The sequence below is a fragment of the Triturus cristatus genome, chromosome 11 (genome assembly GCF_964204655.1).
Source record: "Triturus cristatus chromosome 11, aTriCri1.1, whole genome shotgun sequence".
NCBI classification, from domain to species: domain Eukaryota; kingdom Metazoa; phylum Chordata; class Amphibia; order Caudata; family Salamandridae; genus Triturus; species Triturus cristatus.
In genome coordinates this window covers 1,085,925,063-1,085,948,973 of record NC_140594.1, presented here as the reverse complement: position 1 = coordinate 1,085,948,973, position 23,911 = coordinate 1,085,925,063, and the positions used below count along the sequence as shown (strand labels likewise).

The following is a 23,911-nucleotide window of genomic DNA, read 5'->3' as shown; positions in this document are numbered from 1 at the left end:
CCCCAGGTCTAGTCAGTGATTCTTTCTAACCACAAATAATACAAAGGAGACTTCGCATTCTCAATTCAAATTGATTAATGGTGGGGATCCTCACTGATTTGCATCCGGACAAACCAAAGGTCACTCCAACTTCTGATGACACCTTAAGGCCTGAATGTTTGCTTCTGCTGCTTCCCGGACAAAATCGTACCACACTGACCACCGAATAATGCACATGAAAGCGGTCCATAGCTGTAATGGCTCTCTGAGTTAATTACAGCCATCTCGAAGAGCAGGAAGATAGAGGGCCTGCGGCCTGCAAAGTGGTCTAGCTTAATGAACCAGAGGACGCAAGGAGTGTCACACTACACCGGCTATGTGTGGAAAGTTACTACTTCACCTACAGCTCTTTGCATCACTGGTATGCTAAGCTGCATCAAAAGGTCCACTCCAGCACCTGGCCCGTCAACATCTTAAACAGACACTCACACACCTCCCTAATCATCTGTGACACCTCTTAGGGTGCAGAGACAGAATATCGAGTACAAAATATCGAGTTGCACCAATATCGAGACATTAATATTGTGGGTCAGGAATATCGACAGCAAGAATCTCGACTTAAGGTAAGTAATATCGATTTTAAAAACATCAAAGTGTTTAATATCGTTTGCAAAAATATAGGGGTCGATTAGGATGGCGGGCAGACCGGAGTCCCCCCGCCAACCTCGCGGTGTTGGGACCGGCCACCAGACATGCGGCGGTCCCGCACCGTGAATTAGGATGTGACCACCTTGCCGGTCGCATTCCGCAGTTTAACATTGCAGCGGGTGCTGCTGTAAGCAGCACCCGCCGCAATGTCAAATTGCTATGTGCAATGTCAAATTGTCAAATTGCCAGCCGCGGTGCCTGCCACCTTGTGCATAGAAATGGAGAGGGGTACCATGGGCACCCCCTAAGTGCACCCCCCCACCCTCCCCGAGGGCCCACAACAGGCCCCCAAATCAACTCCCTGCCAGCCTTTCCATGGTGGCATCGCCGCCATGGAAAGGCCTTTCTCCACACACATCTTAATATGGATGGTGGTGCCTGCTAGGCACCGCCACCATATTAGTGGCCCAAGTCCGCTCAGCAGCCAATCGGAACGATTGTGGACCGGCGGAAAAGCGGCGGACGCACTTTACCATTATAATATGGCGGGGATATTAATCGTTAGGATGGCTTAACGGTCGCCACCGCCATCTCGGCGATGGCGATCGTTACGCCATTGTAATGACCCCCATAGTTGTTAAAAATATTGTTTTTTATTATTGTCCTGTATTTTAGTATATATTTTATATGTAGGTTTATTTGCATAAGATTCGCTCAGGTGTAGTTCCCTAAGAAGGATTCTTCTCTCGTTAGCTATGGCTGGGCAGCAGCACAGAAGATGCAGCCATGATTCTCATTTGTAAGCACATAGACGGCATGCCTCTCCTGTTTGTTTGTGCGCCCACGCTGAGCTAAATTCCACTTTCAGCAGAGGCCAACAGTCACATATATAAAATCTCTTTGGGTTTTAGGATTAAGGGCGACAAAGAGGATCGGCTGTGGTTTAGATACCAGGTATGAAGCATTGAGCGGGGCCAGGAATAGAGAGGTTTTTATTGTTTCCTGGTCTTGCCAGAATTAAATTATTTGAACTTGCTTGTTAATGCAATTTTTCCAGGTGGCATATGTGATAAAAGGCAAGACAAGTGCTGTTTTGTTTAGTTCTGTGGTGACAAGGGCTTTTTCAAGCGGAGTGTGCCACGGGTATCCAGCTTTCTCGAATATTTGTTTGCACTTTATGTGGGCCCAGCACCTGCTCCACTACATTATCATAGCGTGACATGATCAGGTCACTGGAAGTATGCGCAGGGGAGGGCCAATTTATGTGGCGGAGTGGAGTAAATTATGTGGCAGGAAAGGACTAATTATGCAGCATAATGCGACACATTTTGTGATAGTGTTACTTCATTAATGGGCAATTTTTACACTTGTTAACACTGTCTGGGCAACTGTTGCACCTAATTAGTACCAGTTTATTACCACATTTTAGCAATAAATAACAGAAAGGTGACCAGTCAACCTTTGCTAAGGGCCTTCCACTCCGCGACAACACGTCACTGAGTTTTTATTAACTTTTGATCAGTTTGAGCCTGAAACAATTCTCTTTTTGCTAAAATCTACCGATTATACCGCAAATGATGGGTGATGTGGCACATGTAGCAAATCCATAATAAAGCGAAACAAGCATTGGCATAACCAATAGGTCTCGCCTTTGAGACCTTATAAGTGTTTAGCCATGCAACAGTTGCATAACTAAATACTTATAAGGTCCCAAAAGCGAGACCTATTGGCTTTGCCAAGCGGCCGCGAAAGTGAACGTGATCGCGATCAAACATCGGCCGCAAAAGTGTAAGTAATCGTGGTCAAGCGCGGTGTGCGCGCCCGCGCACATGCACTGTACCTCTAGGCTGGCCTGGTAGCACTTTTTGGAACCCTCTCAATAAGTCTCGCCAGACCAACACATGCGCTGGGTCAGGCGAGACCTAAAAAGCAGCGGCTGCACAACTGCATAAGTCCAGTGGCTCTGGACATGATCACAGTGAATGATCTGCCCCCATACCGCATCCCTCTCTTTTCACATAGACACTCTGAACCAAATTATGCAGCCTATGTATAGCTTGCAACCGTGCTCAACAAAACATAAGGACCACAATGCTGCACAAGCAGGATAGAAATACTAGATAACATAACATGTATACATGCATCTTTTTAGCAGTACCTGAAGCATTGCTTTCGAAGGGACTGGGCAAATCTTCCAGCAAAATATTCTTCGCCATCCATCACAGACAGGACTGTTTCTGTGTCTTGCACAATGACGGCCATTTCACTGTCACGTTTTCCCATCATGCTTCGATCATTGATGTTAGCGGAGCCTTAATTTAAAAAAAATAGTAAACTTATTTACCCAGGAGATTGAGAAAATGGCCCAATTGTGATGCTGTACCTAAGAACAGTGATTCTTAACCAAAGAAAGGAGGTCAGCTAAATGTTTTCCCCAGAATGCACACAGCCAAGGTGCTCAGAATGCACGCCTACTCCTAGTGGTCGGCTTATTGTTTAACCTTTATGCATTGTTACAATCTAGTTCATGCTTTTGTCTTCTTTTTCAGCACTTACAGCGGCACTGCACAGAATGAATTCTTAGAAAGCAATAAACGTGCAATGACGGAAAGTGCTTCTGACAATATGAATCAATAAATCCAGAAAGGACGAGTTAATATTGTTTTTAACACAAATGCTCGTTTAGACCGAAAACACAATGTTTTAATATCTCTAGGTGTCAAACTGGCAACAATAAAGCACTCAGAGTTTATGGGTTAAACCAAATTGAGTTTCACTGTATTAATAAATTGGATAGTCTCACCAGGGAATTTAAAATTTTTTAATAAAAGCGAAAGCTAGATGAAGCGGAATTAGAGCGATGTGAGCAAATACGTTTTTGAGTTTTGTGAAACATGGAATTAACAAAACGTTCCTGTGTGTTAGAAAGGGAGCTCGAAACCCTTGCGTAAACGACGGAGTCCGAGAGGACCAAAAAGAAAATAGCGCACTTGAAAGGACCTCATCTTAGATTGGCCTGTAAAATGGGGTGGTAAAATAAAGATGGGATAAACCATTATCAGGTAGAGTTACCATTCTCCTAATCAACTAAGATTCTAAGACCCAGAATTGGGAATAGCATGCGGGATGCATTATTACAAGCCGTCTAAGGATGGGGCACCATATAGGGCCCGGCAGAAATAGGACCCATTACACACTTTTGGGATAACGCCACTGACAAATCTTGATCACTCTTTCAAAATTATACTGGGTCACCTAGAAGGCATAGATAACAAGCACTGGCAAAGCCAACGGGTATGGCTTTAGTAAACTGGTGCGATGGTTAATTTAAAAATATTTATATAATATTGCAAGCATAAGGTACAAAAATAAAAAGAACAAAACATGCTACCTAAATGTGATGGCTCCATGCCTGAAATCACATTTTAGGTTGCAAATAAATTTAACAATTGCATGTCATTTTAACAAATGAGTGCGGGAGCTTCATCGCTGACATTTGCACTTAAAGAGAGATTAATAAAACGTGGCTCTTATAGGTGCAATAAGATGGCAGTATTGTCTTTGAATTACTGTAACCTGACGACATAGTTTAAACACACATGAATAACAGACAAGCTAAATATTGAGCCAAGCAGCCCTGGCACTTAAGTGCAATTCTGTGTAAGGTGAAGGAGTACATGAGATGAGGGAACATGCTATCATTGACACTGAAGAGAGACAATTGCTTAACCCCCTTGGGTGCCAGGCCTTTTCCCCCTCCTGTGCCTAGCGCTTCCTTAGCGGGTGGGTTTCATGACGGGATAGTCTCGTCATGGGCACAGCGCGACTGTGCTCCATGACGAGACTCTCTCGTCATGGGCACAGAAGAGGTTACGCGGACTAACCCACTGCCTCATGCCATATGCTGTGGTACGTAGAAGCACCATTTGAATGACAGCTGACCAGACCGATGCATAAGGAGATCTGATTCAAAGCTCTTCTATGTAAGAATATCTAATGTATTACTTTATTTTATTACACAAGGCTATCAAACAGCTAAAGCTGGCTCTATGCCAGACCTAAAAATAAACATCGTATGCTTGTTCAGTCATCTAGCCAGTTTCTGAAACGTCATAATAGGATGTCTTATGCACTCTCTCCGCACTTCTGCAATACATTTTTATTGGTACACCCAAAACAAGAATTAAGTCTTAAAAAGTCAAATGTGTTGGGGTGTTTGTTTTCACCCATGTGCCAACTCTTAAGAACTGTCAAGCACTGTACATGAGGCAGGGCACTGACCCACTGTACATGAGGCAGGGCACTGACCCTCAGGTTTCCAGCCCCTCCTAAACCTCACAGTGCATAATCAACACTGCCAACAGGGACACACGTACAGGAGTCGAGTTACGCTGTAAAGTAAATTAAAACACGGGTTATTTATCTGGTCACAGTGATTAATGACCTAAGATATCACCACAGCAGCGAGCCACACCAAACTGAGCTACACATTAAGCTCACCCACCCCTGCCATCCATTCCCAGGACACCTTGTCAGACACAGGCATGACTCATCTTTGCAATTAAGGCATAAGAGATGCCTGAGCTAAAAGAAACACATTTGTGTATGGCACAAAACGAGAGAACAGTACAGTATGCAAAAATGTAAGCAGATAATTACACGGCTGTGATGCCGATGCTGCTGGGGGCTGCCTCTGCAGCTGTGGACGGGCTGCCGGAAAGGAATCTCGGATCCGGAGGGGGGGGTTTGGGGCATGAATCTGCGAGGTGCCCTCGTGGGCCACGTTTCTTTTCACTTGATGAGTCAGGCGCCTACACCTCTTCATCTCGTACACACCGATACATTTAGAGGTGCAGTGACAACACCTCATCATTTTGTACTGTCCTAAAAACACGTCTTTGCAAATAATGTCACTATTGTATCAACATTTTGACCACGTTTTATGAGAGACAAAAAGTATCCCTACTAATGAATTGTTTTTATGGATAAACCGCTTTGGTCCTTTCAAGAAATGATGATGTATGCACCTCCCCACCACGTCTCATGCCAGTTTCCGTACCTCTTAATTCAGAATAAATTCCCACTATACTACTACATTCGCTGCATACAGCTGTCAATCCTGAACATGTGTGCTTACATGGTGCATACCATTTTTCCTTATAGGTAGCATTTACAGGACTGATGGTGCTTGATTTCTACCTAATAGGGAATTATTACAATCCTTACAAACAACCTATACATAATACAGAGTAGCTTACCAAATCAAGGGATACAGTGAAGAACGAGTTAATTACCTATGGTAACGCCTTATCTGTTAGAGACTATATCTAGCCGCGGATTCCTTAGCATTTGAATTTCATCAGGCGTCAGACTGAATCCGGAAGATTTTTTCAGGAGCAGTCCCCCTGTGTGCCAGTAGGCGGCGTCAATCGGCTCTGCGTCCTTTGTCGACCTCGCTTGCACAGGAAGTGACATTGCGGTACTTGTATGGGTGCCACCCAGGCACGCTGTCGTAAGTTTCATTTCACGACTTTCCATGCCTGCCGGTCTTCTGCTCGCTGCTCTGCTCGCTGGTCTTCTCTGTTGGGCCAGAGAAAGAACAAAAAGCAGAACTTCAGAATCGGGCAGAAAAGGGATCAATAGATTTTTCTTCACACCATGCCACAAATATTTTACAATGGCAGGCGTATACAGTCTTGGTGGAAGGACACCTGGCTGCCAAGATGACATTACAATTAGAATAGCAATGGGGTAACCCAGTATCCCTCAGAACCTGGGCAGTTATGCAAAGAAAACAATTGGTTCTGTCGGGTAAGAATAATTTCTTTAGATATTGAGTCACTTCTTGAGTTATTCAGAACAAATAATCATTTTCGTTATTGACAGCCATGCAATTTAATTCAAGTGTTTATAAATGACGGAATTTATAAAATTCTTTAATATTCTTCAGGGTCTCAGTGTGTGTATTCCTCGTAATTGCTGTTTGTTCTGAATAACTCAAGAAGTGACTCGATATCTAAAGAAATTATTCTTACCCGACAGAACCAATTGTTTTCTTTGCAAGATGACATTACAGACATCGGGGGAAAGATCAAAAGCTGTCAACTGTCTACGCAAGGAGGAGGAGAGTGGACAGGTCCGGGTGAAGAACGCTTCCCTGCAGCTTTGACAAAATATCTTCATGAAAGGGAAGCCTGATCAGAGGATTCATGGCCATGCTCAGAAGCTCTGGATTCCAGACTCACAGTGCCCAGTTTGGGGCCACACGGATAACTTGGCTCCAGAGGTTCATGATCTTCTTGAGAACTCTGGGTAGGAGTGGTATGGGCCAGAAAGGCGAACAGGAGCCCTGAGCTGAACTCAAGATGAAAAGCGTCGATGAGCGAGTGCCCCCTTGGAAACTACATGTCGCGAAACTGCTGACACTGCATATTCTCAGCAGAGGCAAACAAATCTAACCAAGGCTCTCCCCACTGCTGTAAGAGACCCTGCCCCACATCCGGATGGAGACGCCATTCGTGATATGCTAGGCATCTTCTGCTGAGTTCATCTGCTCTGGCATTCAGAGAACCTGCCATATGTTGAACCACCAGAGCTATGCCCTGGCGTTCCAGCCAAGACCAGAGACACAGGGCCTCTTGACTAAGGGTCCATGACGCCCCCCCGCCCATCTGTTGCAGTGCCACACGGTGGTGGTGTTGTCCGTGAACACCTGTACTAGCCTTTCCTTGATGGAGGCTAGAAAGGCATTAATTGCCAGTCGGATTGCTCGGAGCTCCAGCATGGTGATGTGGATTCCAGACTTCGCTGAAGACCAATGTCCTCTGATCTCCACCCATCCCAGAGTGACGCATCTGTCACTACTGTGAAATCTGGTTGAGGAAGGGAGAGGGGTCTGCCTCTGATCCAATCGAGGCTTGTTAGCCGCCACTGCAAATCCTTCGCAGTTCTTCCGAGATCTCGACTAGGTCAGAGAGATTCCCCTGATGCTGTGCTCACTAGAAATTCAGGTCCCACTGCAGAGCACACACATGCCATCTGGCATGTGTCCCCTGTAGGATGCAGGAGGCCATGAGGCCCAGCAGCCTCAGAGTCAGTCTCACTGAAACCCAGGATAGAGGCTGAAATATCAGTATTATAGCCAGAATATCCTGGACTCGTCGCTCGGGAGGATAAGCCAGAAACTGCACTGTGTCCAGAACAGATCTGATGAAAGGGAGCATCTGACAGGGCGTCAGGTGGGACTTTGGCATGTTGATAGCGAACCCCAATGAGCGCAGAAAGTTCACCATAGTCTGGAGGTGGGTGACAAAAACCTGGGGCAAGCCCTCTTTCAAAAATCAGTCGTCGAGAAAGGGGGAAGATTAGCAAACCTAATCTCTGCAGATGAGCTGCAACCACCGCCATCACCTTGGTGAACACCTGAGGCGCACTGGTAAGGCCAAGGTGGAGCATGGTAAACAAATTGCTAGTGGTCTACTATGAACCACAGATTGCGCCCATGGGCCAGGCAGGATGGGAATAGGAAAACAGGCATCCTGCGAGTCGAACACTACCATTCAGTCTCCTGGATCCAGGGCAGACAAGACCTGAGCCAACGTGAGCATTTTAAATTTCTGCTTCTTGAGGAAGAGATTGACAGTTCGGAGATCAAGACGAAGGCCATTGTCCTTTTTGGAAACCAGAAAGTAGCAGGAATAACAACCACAACCTACTTCTGGCATTGTAACCCTCTCTGCCTTCCTTGGCCAAGAGAACCAAGACCTCCTAGCGGACCTCCTAGCGGAGAAGGGACAGATGGTCCTCGGCCAGCCGGTCGTGAGATGGTGGCATGGGGGGGGGGGGGGGGGGAATTGTCTCGAAGGGAAGGGAGTGGCACCTTCAGACAATCTGCGAAACCCCCCTGTCCAATGTTAATTGTCTGCCAGTGGGGCAGGTGTTGGCGAATACTGCCACCAACTGGGTGCCCATGGTGGTAAAGGGGCAGACTACGAGGGGTTGGAGGCTGTTGTAGTAGAGGGGTGGCGGACTGACCAGACCGCTGGCCACCTGACCCATGTGGTCTGTGGGTACCATGCCCTTAGCCACGCAGAGGCTGAGGAGCCAGTACGGCCAGTGGCTGGAAGGGAATTAGCATGGTTGGAAGCCCCTTCCATTGCTACCAAATGAGCAAAAGGCAGATTGAGGTGGGCGTGGGGCAGCAAAGAACTAAGGAGTCTAGCTGTAGCATGGGAATCCTTAAAGCGCTTGATCGCCGTATCTGCCAAAGACGGGGCAGGAGCTGCCGGCATGGAACCAGGTGGGGACCCTTCCGGCCCTGCGGGACCCAAAGGTGCATTGACGGGGTCAGGCCACACAAATATGAGGCGCAAGGCCTCATAGAAATCCTTCAGTTGGGCAGAATCGCTCTAGCCTTCGGAAAATTGGGGAGGCACGGAGTCGGCCAGGCACAGGTTCTGGGGAACGAGGCCTAGAATGCCGAGGCTCCCTTGGCTCGTTGGTCGACAGACAAGGAGAAGAAGAAGAGAGCTTTAAATTCTTGCTCTTTTTTTTGTACTTCCTACCCGAGTGTCCAGATGTCTTCGAATCAGATGAGGACGACTTTGGGCTCCGCAAATAGTCCTGGGACCTTCCCCTCGACCAGGATCTTTACTTCCACAAATGCTGGGCTACTAGCAGCTTCAGAGACTGCTCCCTCAAAGCATTCCGGGCCATGGCTCGGCAATTGGAAGATGACTTAGTGTCATGGTTGCACTCCAGGCTCCAAAGACAGACAAGGTGAGGGTCCCTCACGACACTGGTCGCTGACAGGCGCAGCAGGGCTTAAAACACAACTTGTGTGAATACATCCTCGACTCACCAGGAGATAAACCTCAAAAACTGTCAACAAAATGTGAAAAAAAGCCTTTAAAAAAACAACTGAGGGGTAGCTCTTCTCCAGATCAGCGCTGGCTGGCGTTGGAAGACAAGAACTGATGTCAGTGCGTCTGGGTGGCGCCTATATAGGTACCGCAACATCACTTCCAGCACAGACAAGAGCATATTGACGCCACCTATCGAAGCGTTGGGGTACTGCTCACGAAAAATCTTCTGCATCCAGTCTGATGCTTGTGGAGTTTCAAAAGGTAAGGAATCTGCAGCTAGAAGGCTCTATCAGATTACGTTTGCAACACCATACTAATTCTCAGAACGCTTAAGGTCCCCACCTTCATGCTAACACATCTTACTCACCTTAATTAGATTAACATTGTAATTTATTTCCAAGCTGTCTTGAAAATATTTCAATTCTTCAGATAGTTTGCAAAAGACGCTTGAGAGAAACAGGCACACATTTTTGTACAGTATGTTTAATGTCTGTTTTCCAATCCCTGATAAATGATTTTGAGGAATTTTAACCACCCAGTGAGTCCTGGTTAACAGTTTCAGGTTGTCATCAGAATTTCAAATTTTACCGTCGCATACAGAATCAAGAAGACCTGAGAGAAAGAATGCACTGTCCATTTCATGAATGCAGCATCCTACAAAAACCATCAATCTCTTGAGAACGTTGCCTTAACATTCCTATTGAGGAATGAAGCCTACATTTAGCAGATTCATTTCTGAGAGGCTGGTATGGATGGGCAGAGTGAGCCACAGGCCTTGGTGATGTCTTTCAGAAGCTATACTTTCTCTATCCAAGACACAATCACAAGCTGGTGTCTCTGAGAGACCCCTAGGGCAAATCTCCATTTAATCAGATGTCAGGACAGCATTTCTGGCCCATGGCAGTACTGCTGGGCTGGGGCAAAATCAGTCAACTCAGATTAATGCCTGGAAATCCTGAAGCGTCAGGTGAAGGGTTCGGTGCAATCTAGGTTGACCTGCGAGTACTCATGGCAGAAACACCTGGTAAGGTATGAGGGTTAACGCCCCAGAAAGTACACTAGTACAAATGTCCACGTAGTCATATGTTGAGTCAATGTCTATAGTTCGCCAAGTTAGTTTTATCACAAGAATTATCTGCTATATCAATATACAAGAAAGTAAACACAACTCAACTAAATATTACAACATCAAAGTGCTAGGCTCCAAAATCAATCGACTAAAAAGGAGGCCACATGGAGTAGGTTTATTGTGGCAAATGTAAACCAACATTCATTTCATCCTGAGGCAGTCATGATGGTTGTAAATATCAGTGGAGGTCATAAATTAACTGACTGGGTGTTCTACTTTACCCCAAATGATTAAAATATGTTCCTATAGCTGAATGCTTCAATTGTGGTAAGTGGTCAAACATATTTAAATTACCAAGAAATACCTCTGAATTTGCTTGCATATTTCGTGGAACATTTACATCAACTATGAAACAAGGTGCCCTTTGTTGAGCCATAGGTGATACCCACAATCAAAAAAGGCTTTGTGAATTGGCTGTCAATTAGCATGCACTTGGTATGGTATGCTTATCCCTGACTGATGGATGGGCCTTGAAAGAGATCACAAGTTTCCAGGGAGCCGATCAGTCATATGTGACATCCCAGCTCACCGGGTGATCCTTGGGTCCAAGCCATTCAATCTGACTCTAGGAACACTAATACGAATTGCTGGGAACCCTCACACTGTCCTAGATTGGTTTTGTGGTCCTGGAACATGTGGAGCGACAGAGGGCACTTGAATTCTGTAGCGTGGCATTTCTTTTCAGTGGGGCTGCTTTTTCCTTGCAGTGTCTTGAATTCAGCAACGCTACCTCAAGTGACAAAGTTTTAAGCAGTTTGCTATGACTTTTTAAGAGAAGAGCAGGGCAGCACAGGTCTATCATAATGTTAGAAGGTAAGTTGAGTAGAGGTAGCCGCACTGAATGCAATTTTTCTTTAAACCATGATGCAACTTCGAAGGGAGCAGCATCTATGGATTGCATGAGGTGGGGTGACATTTGAAGGGATTGATACCACTGGTATACTTGTGGAAATCTACATAAATTATATCAGAGGAATGCCCTATTTTTGTATTATTTTTGTGATGGCCTGTGTTAAACCCAGGGCAGGAGCAAACAAGGGGAGGGCAGCCAGTGCTAGTTGCCCTAGGTCTCGTCCTTACTAGCGGCCCTGCATTATAGTGTTAGATGCATTTACGAAAGCAAACGCTAGCTTGATCATAATAATGCATATAATGCCCTTGCACCAATAGGTTTGCCAATTTCTCTGGTTTCATTTCCCCTGCATACGTTTCCTAAAATTAGACACTGCAATTTAGATGGGAAAACAATAGGACTCCTACACAACTACTGGCCCCCACCAAAGTTTTTGACATGTCTGGCCATGGGAGAGTAAGACCGGTCAATGTCAGCCTTTTAGTGCTCTATGTAAAATGACATTTTGAAGCCCTCTTTCCTGCCAATCAGGATAGATTGATGCTTTGTGGAGCAGCAAGAAGACCGCTTCCTACATTATGCACTGACTTTACTACTCAGCATGAACTGCTAGGTTTTACATTTCCAGAGCCTTGCAACAGACCCAGTGCTGCTACATAATAGATAGTGAATTACTGTGCTGCTCAAAGACAAGTCATTTTACCTGTACACATTTAATTTCTCCTAAAATTGTGTTAGGTTTCACAAAGAAAATTCATCTTGAACAACTTTTGTCATGGACACTTAACTGGTAATGAACAATATTTTGTGTCTGTCTGTGAGATAGAAAACTATACTTGGGATGCTGATCAAGTTATTGGTTTAACCATACTTTTAATTGATTGCAATGGGTCATTTAAAACCATTAACCTATTTTACATCGATTAAGCAAATTCTTCATCTTAGTATAATGATTTTGCAACACCCACCTCCAATTGTAAAACAAGCACATGCACCATGCTGCAAGGTCTTTACAACAAACCCCATTGCTTGCCAACTGCATATATGAAGAAGTCTACCTTTGCTTGAATGAACAGATCATCTGAACTTGTTTACACTCTTAAGAGTTCATTTACATATGCTTCAAAATTGACTGGCTGCCAAAATCCTCTCATCTTTCTTGAATCAGAGTCAGGATTAGCAGGAAACCTGTTGTCGGTTCTCTTGAGAACAGAAAGTGCTTTGCTCTTTGACAGATTTTTGGCAGAAAATGAACTTCAGCAGCTCATGTTTTCCTGTGGAAAAGGAGAACATACATTCTCTGGAAACAAAACGTTCGGCACTGAATTGAAATTTTTAGGGTGAAATATTTTCTCAAGATATTGTACAGTGGTAGGAAGCTAGGTCTTTACATAGTAAATCAATAAATGACACTACTCAATAAGGAGATCCACACCAATTTATAAAAATAACACATATCTTTACATTATGTTTAGGTTTGCACACCCGTTTGCGCATGCAAAAACAGCATGGGGAATGTACAAACCCTATTTTGTGAGTTGCAATTTTTTTCGACTCGCAAAATAGGGTTGTGCAACTCGCTATTAGGAAGGGGCGTTCCCGACCTAATAGCGAGCGCAACCCTATGTAAGAATGTTTTGCGTCCACAATTTCGGGCGCAAATTACCACCCTCTTCAAGAGGGAGATAATGCACCACCAAAAGGGAAAGTGTTCCCAGGGGACCCCTTCCCCTTTGCAAATGCAGGGGAAAACATTTTTTAAGGGCAGTCTGGGACCACTGCCTGCCCTTAAAAAATGAAATGAAAATGTTTCAATTTTTTTTTAAGGAAAACGGGCTGCATTAAACAAAAAACTGCTTTATTTAAAAGCAGTCCCAGACATGGTGGTCTGCTGAGCCCAGCAGGCCACCATACCTGGGAGAGCCTGCCATTCCCAATGGGGTCGCAAATTGCGAGAGGCTCATTAATATTCATGAGCATCTCAATTTGCGACCCCATTGGGAATCACTAACAGTGTGAAATACACTGTTGTACATTAGAAATAGCACCTCGCAAATTGCGAGTAGCAAAAAAAAAAAAACGCAACTTGTGAGGCGCTTTTTCCACAGTTCTATATCTGGCCCCAAGAGAAAAACTTCATGTTTTGAAAAGTTGAAACATAGTGCATTTTTCAGAAGCTGCAATGTTAACCTATGGGAGGAAAAACAGGTACTGCATTCAGGTAGAGCACAGCGCCTTATGAGACCAATCTTCTGGGCTTGAGGTGAATATGGGGCAAAGTCCAAGGCAGAACCAGCAGATTCCCTCCAGCTGCAATAGGGTGGCCGAGTGCAGTGGTGCAATACAGCATCGGGTGCCCAATGTTAGTCTATGGAGATTGGTCTTCGTGAAAAGAGGCTGCAGGTTTTGACTGGTAGAGGAGTCGCACTGAAACAGGGTGGCTCAGGCCTCACAATGCTCAGGGAGGTGGGAACACCTTTGGTCCTCTTCTCCACAGGCCAGGAGGGAAGGGTGCAGAGGTGTCGGTCTTTATCACCGGCAGTTGAGGGGGCCTGCAGAGGCTGCAGGCCGTGTAGAGAAGTCCACAGTAGGGAGACCCAAGGTGGGCTTCGAGTCTGAAGGGTATGGGGACCATATAGACACAGTTGGCCCACTTCAGCTTGGGAAAGGAGACTCCGGTTCGCAGTCTAGGAGCCTTACAGCTCAGTCTCTGGTACCTTCAGGATGCAGTTCCGCTGTTCCACAGGAGTTCTTGGTTCCTGGGTGAAATGCTGGCTGGTCTCCCAGGCTTCGGAGACACAGCAGCTGCAGGACAAGTCATCTTTTGATACAATTGTGAAGTCAGCAGGCAGGCCTGCAAGGTTGGCACCAAGTCAGTTGCTGGGCCTTCTGTTCTTGCTCTTTGCAACTCTTCAAGTCTGTCTTCTTTCATGTCTGCTGGATCTGCTTCTCTAGTGCCAGGGGCTCCCCTAAATACTGAATTTAATAGTGTTAGGGGAGTGTAGGGTAGTAGCCAATGGGCTACCTACCCCTGAGGTCACTACAGCCCCTTCATGACCACTTCCTGTGGGGGTAGTGGATATAACCCTGTCCCAGAATTCCAAAGTTTGTCATCACCAGAATGACTAACTTTGAAAAGTTGCCTCCACTTCAGGTAGCCCATGTTAGTGGTTGTACTAGCCTGAGGGTGGACATGCCTATCTGACTAGCACATTTTCCTGCCTTTCCAGGTGCCAAAGGGCTCTGAACGAAGGTGGCCTGCTTCCTCTCCTGTGAGAGAAGCCAGATTCACATAGCCGAGAAGGTTTGTTTCTGGCCTCCTGAGAGCAAAGGCCCTCACCCTAGGGGGATAAAAACTTGTCTCTGGTGGCAGGCTGGTAAAACCCAGTCAGCCAGCACACCAGTAGCTGGTAGGTTCAGTGGGCACCTCTAAGGTGTCCTCTGGGTGCATGTATTAATAAATCCAACACTGGCATCAGTGTGAATTTATTAATATGAGATGTTTGTTGCCAAACATCCCAATTTTCAGTGAAGCCATCAAGTATCTGGGGAACTTGTTGTCACTAGTGTTCAGCACTTGCACTTAAAACGGCTTCCCTGTTCACCTGTACTAGCAGCAGTAGAGCTGACCTGCACAGGTGCAAATCTGCTCGTGCAGATATGTCCACACATGTAGCACAGCGCACCCTGCCTTAGGGCTGTAAGGCCTGCTGTAGGGGTGACTTACATCTTCTGCATGTAGTTTTTGCAGGCATGGCACACAGGCTGTGTGCCATGTTGTGTTTTCAATTTTGTATGCACCAAGTCATGCAGCCTGCAGTGGCAGTCTTTATGTGTTTCGTGAAGCGTCCTCTAGGGTGGCACAATTTGTGCTGCAGCCCTTAAGGACTCTTTAGCCTTTTTGTCCTAGGTACCAGGGTAACATTTACTAGGGACTTACAGGGGGTACTAAAGGTATTGCCGGTTGTGGAATCAATTGTACAGTTTTGGGAACGAAAGCTGGCACTGTAGACCTGGTTAGCAGGAATCCAATGCACTTCCATTCAAAATCATATCAAAACCAGACAAAAAGTGGGGATGAACATGTCAGAATGAGGCACTTCCTACAACAAATATTTGATTTGTGTCACTACTTTGTACGGAGTCACAGTATAATCCACTAATATAAATGCATGTATTGATTACAGTAATGGAAGCCTAAATCATTGCTGTACCCCCTTCACATGAGGCACATGTACATCGCAGTCTTCTTGCAGGAACGAGCATGATAATTTATATACTCTCTCAGGCTGCGGAGCAAACCGCCTACACACAAAGAATAGCAATTTAATTTGATACGCAAGAAGAAAAGGGACTTGGAGAGCTTGAATGACACATTCACTGTACATAAAATATCTAATGCATTTCTTCATTGCTGATGCAATGTACACCATAACTTTAAAATTGCAGCTTATTCAGCTTGATGATTAAAGAGTATGACACATACCTCTTGCCCTTCGTTGCTCATGCTGTGCGAGGCTGTAGGTTTCTTGTTTTGACTTTGAAGCTGCTAGCAGTTGTGCAAAGCACTAGGACAATGGTTTGATAATGAGCCTGGCGAATGCGTCGCTGCCACCCATTAGCTACACTGACAGCAGATGTAAGCCATGTTTACAGAATAAGCTAGGAATGTGCTTCACCGTTACTATTTTCTACAAAAGCAGTGACTTGAACCCAGCACCTATAAATTACCATACTGCATGCCCACTTCTCCAAGGCTCCTGTGGGAACTAACCGACTTTACAACAAAGCGGGATACTATCTTTTTTTGAGCTAAGCAGAATTTGGGGTATGCAGATCCTTCCCGTGGGAGTCACTCTTTTACCACTCAGACTGCCAGTCGTTTTGACCTGGTCAACAATAAGTCTTCATACAGGGAGAAGCACAACTCTATTTTGTAAGAGGAGGGGGCACTGGTAAAGCAACATGGGAATCAATCTGCCCTACAGACACTTGATGTCCCAAAAGTTGATTGTGCATGCATATGTCACGACAACTAATGAGGAGTGTCTTTGCCGTTCTCTCGCTACGCATTTCTCCTCCACTCCGGTTGATTCATATCCCTTCAGGACACTTCCAGCACTCTTTCAGTAGAATACAAGTGTTGCCTTGCACACATTCCCACAAACCCTCTCAATAATCGCTGGTTCACCCAACTTTGATCCACCCTTCCTCAACACCCCTGGTTTAAGTATCCGCAACACATCACCCACATTCAAAAGTATAGATTTCACCTGCTTCTTCTTATGAAACGCATCCTTTTATCTGTCTTAGGGCTCCTGAACCCTCCCATGGACAATACAGTCCAATTCTTTCTAAAACACACCATTATTCATCCACTTACTCATCCACACTGAGAAAAGTTTGGAGGAGGGCCCCCCCCCCATAATAGTTCAAAAGCCAAACCCCTGGTAACATATTGTGTGGTTGCCCAATAGAATCTGAACTTAGATCTAGCTGCCTATTCAATCTTGCAATCGCCCATTGTATACTCCGACACAACCGCTCTCATTCAGACACAACCACACTTGTACACTCAACTAAATTGCTGGTCTGAGGATGGTATAGGCAGCTTCTTAGATGTTTAACCACAACAGTCTCCAGAATTGTTACTATCTGACCCAACAAATTGAACACCATTGCCTAAAACAAGAAACTCAAAAAACCTCTCCTTAGAGAATACATCCTTCAAAAAATCACTGTGTTCCTAAAGTGGGGCTCAGATGTGAACTGCACTTCCAGCCATTTGCTGTGATAGTCAATGGCACCAAAAGCAAAGTGATTGTGAGCCATAAGAGTGTAGAAAGGTTCCACCAGGTCTATACACATATTAACCCAATGCTTGGAAGGAAAAACAAGGGGGTGTGGAGGGAGTGCGCTTGCCATAAACCACGTTTCACAACTGGCGCACACAACACACTCTTTAATTATCTCTTCAATCTCGTTATCCATTGATGGCCACCAAAACACAAAACAAACTCAAATAACAATCATGCTCATTCCTAAACGGGACGGCATGTCAACGGGTAACATCAATCTATCACACCATAACAGGACCCCATTCTCCACAGTAAGCTCTTGAGCAACCTTAACAAAAGGCTGTATACTCACATTTGATTTTCGGTTCCTGGGACTTCCAGTACAAGCAAACTTTATCACTTGCTTCAGAACTTAATCGGCATCCATAGCCTGTAGCTACACTTCCTGTGAGCACCTCACTTCCACCACAAAACATTTTTCCACATGCTCTTGCCCAACTAAATGTATTTCCTCTTCCACTAGGAATCTGCATAGAAAATGAATTCTACACTTTTTTCCACCCGGAATGTGAACATCAAACAGATATTGACAAATTTTCATGGCGAACCTGGAAATATGAGTGTGTGTTTTTTTATATTTTCCTCATTCAAGATTTAAACTAACAGTTTATGATCAGTTTGTAAGCTGAATTTTCTACCACCAGGCAACAACAAAACTTTGTTCTTTCTTGATCACCAAGTAATGGACATCGCCTTTTTTTAACACCTGAGATGCCAAACTCACAGGCACCCCCCATGTTTTGCCTTTTGTGAGAACTCAGCACCTAAACCATACCTGCTGGAATCAACAGTGATGATAAAAGGTACACTTGGGTCTAAAGGTCTGAGACTCTTAGCACTGATCATTTGTGCTTTAACCCAGTCAAACGTAGACTGACACTGATCCTCCCAGCAGACAGACAAACATTGAAATTGTGTAGCACAATCAAGAATGAACCTTGAATAAAACGTGCAAAGGCCCATGAATGATTTCACATCTTCTTTGTCCTTTGGTGGTGATGCCTCAAGAACAGCTCTAGTCATACCAGGCTGAGGTTCTACACACTCATTAGATCTCAAGCCTCAAGGCCTCCTTTTAAGAAATTCAAATTTTTTGTTTTTACTACAGACCAAGTCCCATGCTTAGTACCAAGTATACATTTTTATCATGCTTGTGGTGATCTTTAGCACATATTAACACATAGTGCTGATATACATTAACCCATTTGATTCCCTTCAACAGATGGAACAAGATTCTCTGAAACACTGAGACTGCTGAAGCCAAACTGGAAAGGAAGTGGCAATAGTGAAGATGTTCTATAAAGTGTCTTGATTCCGGTTCCACTGCCTATGTTAATTTTTATGAACCTCTCTGCTCCACCCAGGATTCCTAACAATTTGCTGATCTTGGATAGGGGATGAAAATCCACCCAGATTTCTATACTGATGCTGCAGAAATCTACCCAGACTCATTTCACCATTCCATTTTCACACCACACTGTTGATTCCACGGGGTCAACGATTTTCCACTCAAACAAGTTTTTTAAATTTTTTTATTTTATTTATTAGATTGCACCATAAAAAAGAAACATACGTCTTGCTTTACAAGTCAGCAAAAATTGTTACACATGCAAAATATATGTCTCTAAGCTTCTACATGGCAGAGTTCACTTTGAAAAAATAAAATAGTGTAAACCTTTTGTTGTTATAACACCCAGTGGTCACAGTAGAAATATATATTGTAAAATACAGAAACATCTCTAAATTCCTCTAATACTATAAGCTTGCTGAGTCGGGCAACAGGAACATAAACTGATATCCTCACCGCTTGAGTAGCATATCTAACATTGCCCCAGCGCATTTGGTTCAGCAGGAGGTGGAACCACTCACACAAGTTAATTCTTTCTCCAAGTCTCAGACTAAACAGGACTAACCCCAGGCTTATGTTTCACAGGAATAGCATTGTCCTTCACCTTGAGCTGGTGTTTGAGTCCCTTGGATCATTTGAAACGTCCCCTGGCAATCCCAAGCATTAGCTCTTCTCAAGTACTTTTTTCTTTTATCACCAAAACCAGTGAAACCAGCCCAGGATGTTCAAACACTTGTAAGCAACATACACCTTGCCTTGAATCTTCTGTTCTTTAAATTTGAACATTTTCTTCAAAAATGTCTTCCTTCATGTGACACAGAGGCCCTATCAGGAGACTCAAGCTCTATCCTACTGCACGTTCTATTAAACAACTCCTGTATGATCATTGCAATCCTCACCCCAGAGTCTACCAACACATTGAGACTCTTATCTCCAACCTCACATCAATGTAAGGATTCACACATTCTAAAGTACCTCACTTTGAAATGTCACCTTCATTGATAAGCAGATCCATGTTCGGGAATTCATCTTGAACAAGTTGAACCTTTTCTACTGTAGGCTTGTCTAGTGTGACACTTGGTACTCTGGGTGTGATTATATGTAAAGACTGGAAGACTTCAGGGAAGAGGTCAATCTTTCCACTTGACCTGCAAACAACACTCTTGGCCAGACAGGGATTCCCCAGTTGCCATGACCATGGTAATCACATCTATAACAGACACTACATTACCCCAGAAATATCCTATCATTGACTTTGGTGGCTTTGAAGGCACTGTCTGCGTTTTGCTGCTTAACACACACTGGTTATTTATTTATTTATTTATTTTGCACATTTATAGAGCGCTCTGATACCCGGAGGTGTCCTGGCGCTGAGTAACTTTGTTAAGTTCTACAAGAGAAGTATGGGAAGGCTCAGTAGTCTTAGAAGTTTGGATTACCTCATCCAGTATTAGTTCCCATGGCTAGCAAGGTGTGTTGAGTGTTCCTATCATGACAGCTATTAAACGGGTCTCCAACTACCTGGTCTGTGAAGTTCTCAAACTGCCAACCCACAATTTTTCTGCACAGGGCAGTGATGTAGGAGTAAAATATTTGTCCTGTTTTTGAACCATCTTTAAAAAAATGTGATGAAGAACAACTAAACTAGGTTTGACATTGAACAGATATCCAAGTTTCTCAACTACTTCTTCATATTAATCCAACTCTTCCACTTGCTGTAACAATAAATCAGGGAGCTAAAGAGTTTAGTAGCAAAACCCATATTTCACTCCAATCTAAAACGGCACGCACCAATCACACTTAGAGTGGTCTAAAATGTTTCATACCATTGCTTCCACGAATTTGGTGGGTCCCCTGGAACCACTAAATCACAGCTATAGTACTGGTCTTCAGGTGCAGCATTGCTTTTGCACCGGCCAAAGTGAATCGTGAATAATCTGCTCACAATGGGAATCACGTCAGTAATTCTACTAACCTAGCTTTCAACAAGTCTTGGAAGTCGAAGTAGATACCACTGTGTGATGAGTGTCACTTATGTCACCATGCCAACCAGAAGGCTCGGAACATGTCCTACATTCCACTGTGCATTGGCAGCCTTTCAAAAAGTGGGTCCGCCTGAGGCTTTTAGAATAGTCACTGTCTTGTAGACTGTCAATCACACCCTGGCTCAGCGAGGCATATTTGCCGGTTCAAAAATCAACAGGAGGTGAAGCTTCTTCAGATTTTTGAACCTCAATTTGGGTTTGCTTAACCACCTTCACAATGACTTTCCTTCTGCTCAACTCATCACCAAAAAGGTGTTGTAATGCACCACTGTAGTCTTGCTATGTGAAGACTCTGGTAAACTTTATTATGTGCATCTTCACAGTGATTCACCATGCAGCTGTCGACTGCCTCGCTCCAAGTTTCAAGCTCTCTTCAAAGGAACCTCCCCTCCCCCCAGACGAAAATCCAGTGCCACCGCTGAGTTATTGGAATCTTAGACCCTGAAAGGTTCTGAGCTCAGATGTGTGACAATATGACAACCTGATATCCTCGGCTAATTAATGGCAAGCGATGCCCAGTGTACCTGGAGCAGTGACTATTCTGCAAACCAACTACAAGAGAAGGGTAATATCACAATTGGTCAAATCTTTCTTTCTGGTCTTGCTTGTGTCTTCAGCTTGATAAATTCCAGAGAGATTCATTCTGGTTTTGTATTATAAGCCCACATACTAGTACAGGAAGTCCCAAGAAATCTTTAACATTTAAAAAGAAACCAGAAGACTGTCCAACTTTAATGCCTAAATATATTGTTCCTCACTGTGACAATTCATCACAGGTACTGTCTATGTGGGCTACAACCCAGATCATAAGATACACATTAACGTTTTAAAGCTCTACAACGGGCCATTCCTCTCTTTAAGCCTGTTCAATTTAAAATACCCTCAATTACAATTTAGAGAGGCTGGTTCTTTTATTTTCTCTCTCCTCTCTCTGCCAATAGCTGTTACCTTTGTTTTGAATGTAACCTAATGCCCCCATCAACATCTGCAGAACTAAAGCTAGGTCATGCTACTCACTTTTGAGCCCAGTGGATGCCCAGAAACTCATGGGTCACATTTGTGAGTGATTCACTCAGTTCTGGCTCAAAGGACACTGGTTTCATAAGCAGTTACACATCCTTACCTTAACTATTCGTAATAGAATGCCAATGAAAGACCTACATTACCTAAGACACAAATGTCAAGCTCCAGAGGAGAACTCAGTGTTGAGGTCCAGTGTCTAAATCACAGAAGGAATGTCTCATTTTTGGAATTCCTAGAGCAATACAAGATTTCTGTACATGACTTTAGAAGATCATCTTCAAAGGGTCAACACACACTAAGGCAAAATGTTTAAAGGACATTTGTTATTCAACCCACTGACCACTGTACTGGCTCCTTCCTTCACCTTCTCAACATCTAATCCACCCTGTTACTTACATAGAAATGCAAAAAAAGTTGCCTCTTGGGAGGGCAGATTAGTCAATGACTTATTTAGTTGAAACAGAATGGTTAGCTTTGGCTCTATTTAATTGTGAAAGTGGAAACGATTCACAACGTAAAAAGAAAAATATACTTGAATGACAGACTGCCATGGAGAAGTGAAACACTGATCGCAAAAGATCAATGTACACGAACTCTAAAGAAATAAGTATGTGAAGACCAAACCCGGCTCTGAGTCGCCAGCTATTACCTAGATTATCTCACTGCATCACTTCACTTGACTCTTATAGGCACTGGTGATGCTTCTTGATGTCCCTATTCGACATAAAGTGATCACATCTGCCCCACACATCTAACTCACCCTTATGCAGTCTCCTCTCTTGTACAGTCCTCTGTTTCTTTGCAACTAGACTTCTGCTGTATAATAGAGGTTACGTACATACATATAGATGGAGAATCAATGCTTATGTAGTTTATGAAATTGATTATTGTTATCAGTTATAGCTTTTGAGAATTAACCCGTTCGACGCTTGTGACGGAGCGGTTCCATCACGTGCGTCGGTTGCGCTGTGCGCATGACGGAACCGCTCCGTCATGGCCCCGCCCGCGCACGGAATCTTCAGCGCGGCGCGAAAATCTGCGCCGCGCTGAAGGGGTTAAACCTCCCAGTTGCCTAGGATACGTCAATAGATTATGAGGTATGTATGCATGAGGTCATCACTAACTTCAAATCAGTGAACTGGCTAGAAGGGTAAGAAAAGTTTACTAAAGCGAAAGACATCTCCTATGGACATGAAGAAATTCTCAAAAATACACTGACTGAACTTACTGAATTTACACACCCATTTCTATTATACAGTAAAAATGTTTATGCAAAAACCACTATATTTATTAAAGCATGAGCGTAGGCAACAATTGGAGAGAGAAAAATAAGTCATTAGGAAATCATAACATGCTTGCTGGTTATTACCCAGAGGTTATGACACACAACGCCTTTCGATAAACCAGTCATATGTTGTTCTTGATGTAGAATATTTCAGACATTTCTCAACAGAACATACAATTGACTCTATATGGACTTATCGGGCATTGGGGCAAAATTACTGTACACAAAGTTACAGGCACAAGTAGATTTGCTGCTATCTTCTCGGCCACCTGATTGCTAGTAGAAAAAGCTCAGTATGAAATGCATTAAAGCGCAGCACTTAATCCAGAAGGCCTTGATCAGGGTGGGCTGTCAGCCATGTTTCATGTCGCTTGCTAGTAGAACAAGCTCAGTATGAAATGCATTAAAGCGCAGCACTTAATCCAGAAGGCCTTGATCAGGGTGGGCTGTCAGCCATGTTTCATGTCGCTTTGTCTGCTGTTTCAGCAGTATTTGCTGAGATGGACTATGTCTGGTCTGTTGTTTGCCACAGAGCCACAATAAAAATGCACAGTATCACAGATCTGGCCATCCGAGCTCTTGTTGTGTCATTGGCCATGCTGTATTACACCAAGAGTAAGGCAAATCTGAATTATGTCCAGTCAAGCTAGCCACTGCCACACTTGCTAAGTCAGTCAACCTTAAATGTTTTTCAGTCTGTTCACCAAGAGGCAACAAACATCTGAGTGAAAGTGTGGCTGGCCTTTGATTTTAGTGTCCACCAGTCAGTTGAAACCTCTTTTGTTTAAGAGAGAGATGAGGAGCATAGTGGAGAGTGCCCTGTGGAGCTGACGGTGCCCAACAACACTGCAACACTGTGAGGCTAGTGTCCAGCAAGAA

General features: G+C 44.2%; 1 protein-coding gene across 4 annotated transcripts in view; it reads right to left on the bottom strand.

Annotated features, from left to right (window-relative positions):
* Positions 1-23,911, bottom strand: part of PLD1 (phospholipase D1) — a 422,898-nt gene that overhangs the window by 8,374 nt on the left and 390,613 nt on the right. For all 4 annotated transcript variants that reach the window (XM_085635446.1, XM_085635443.1, XM_085635445.1 and 1 more), the window contains one exon: positions 2,786-2,939. In XM_085635446.1, coding sequence (XP_085491572.1) covers positions 2,786-2,939 — 154 coding nt within the window. The remainder of the gene's footprint in view (positions 1-2,785; positions 2,940-23,911) is intronic.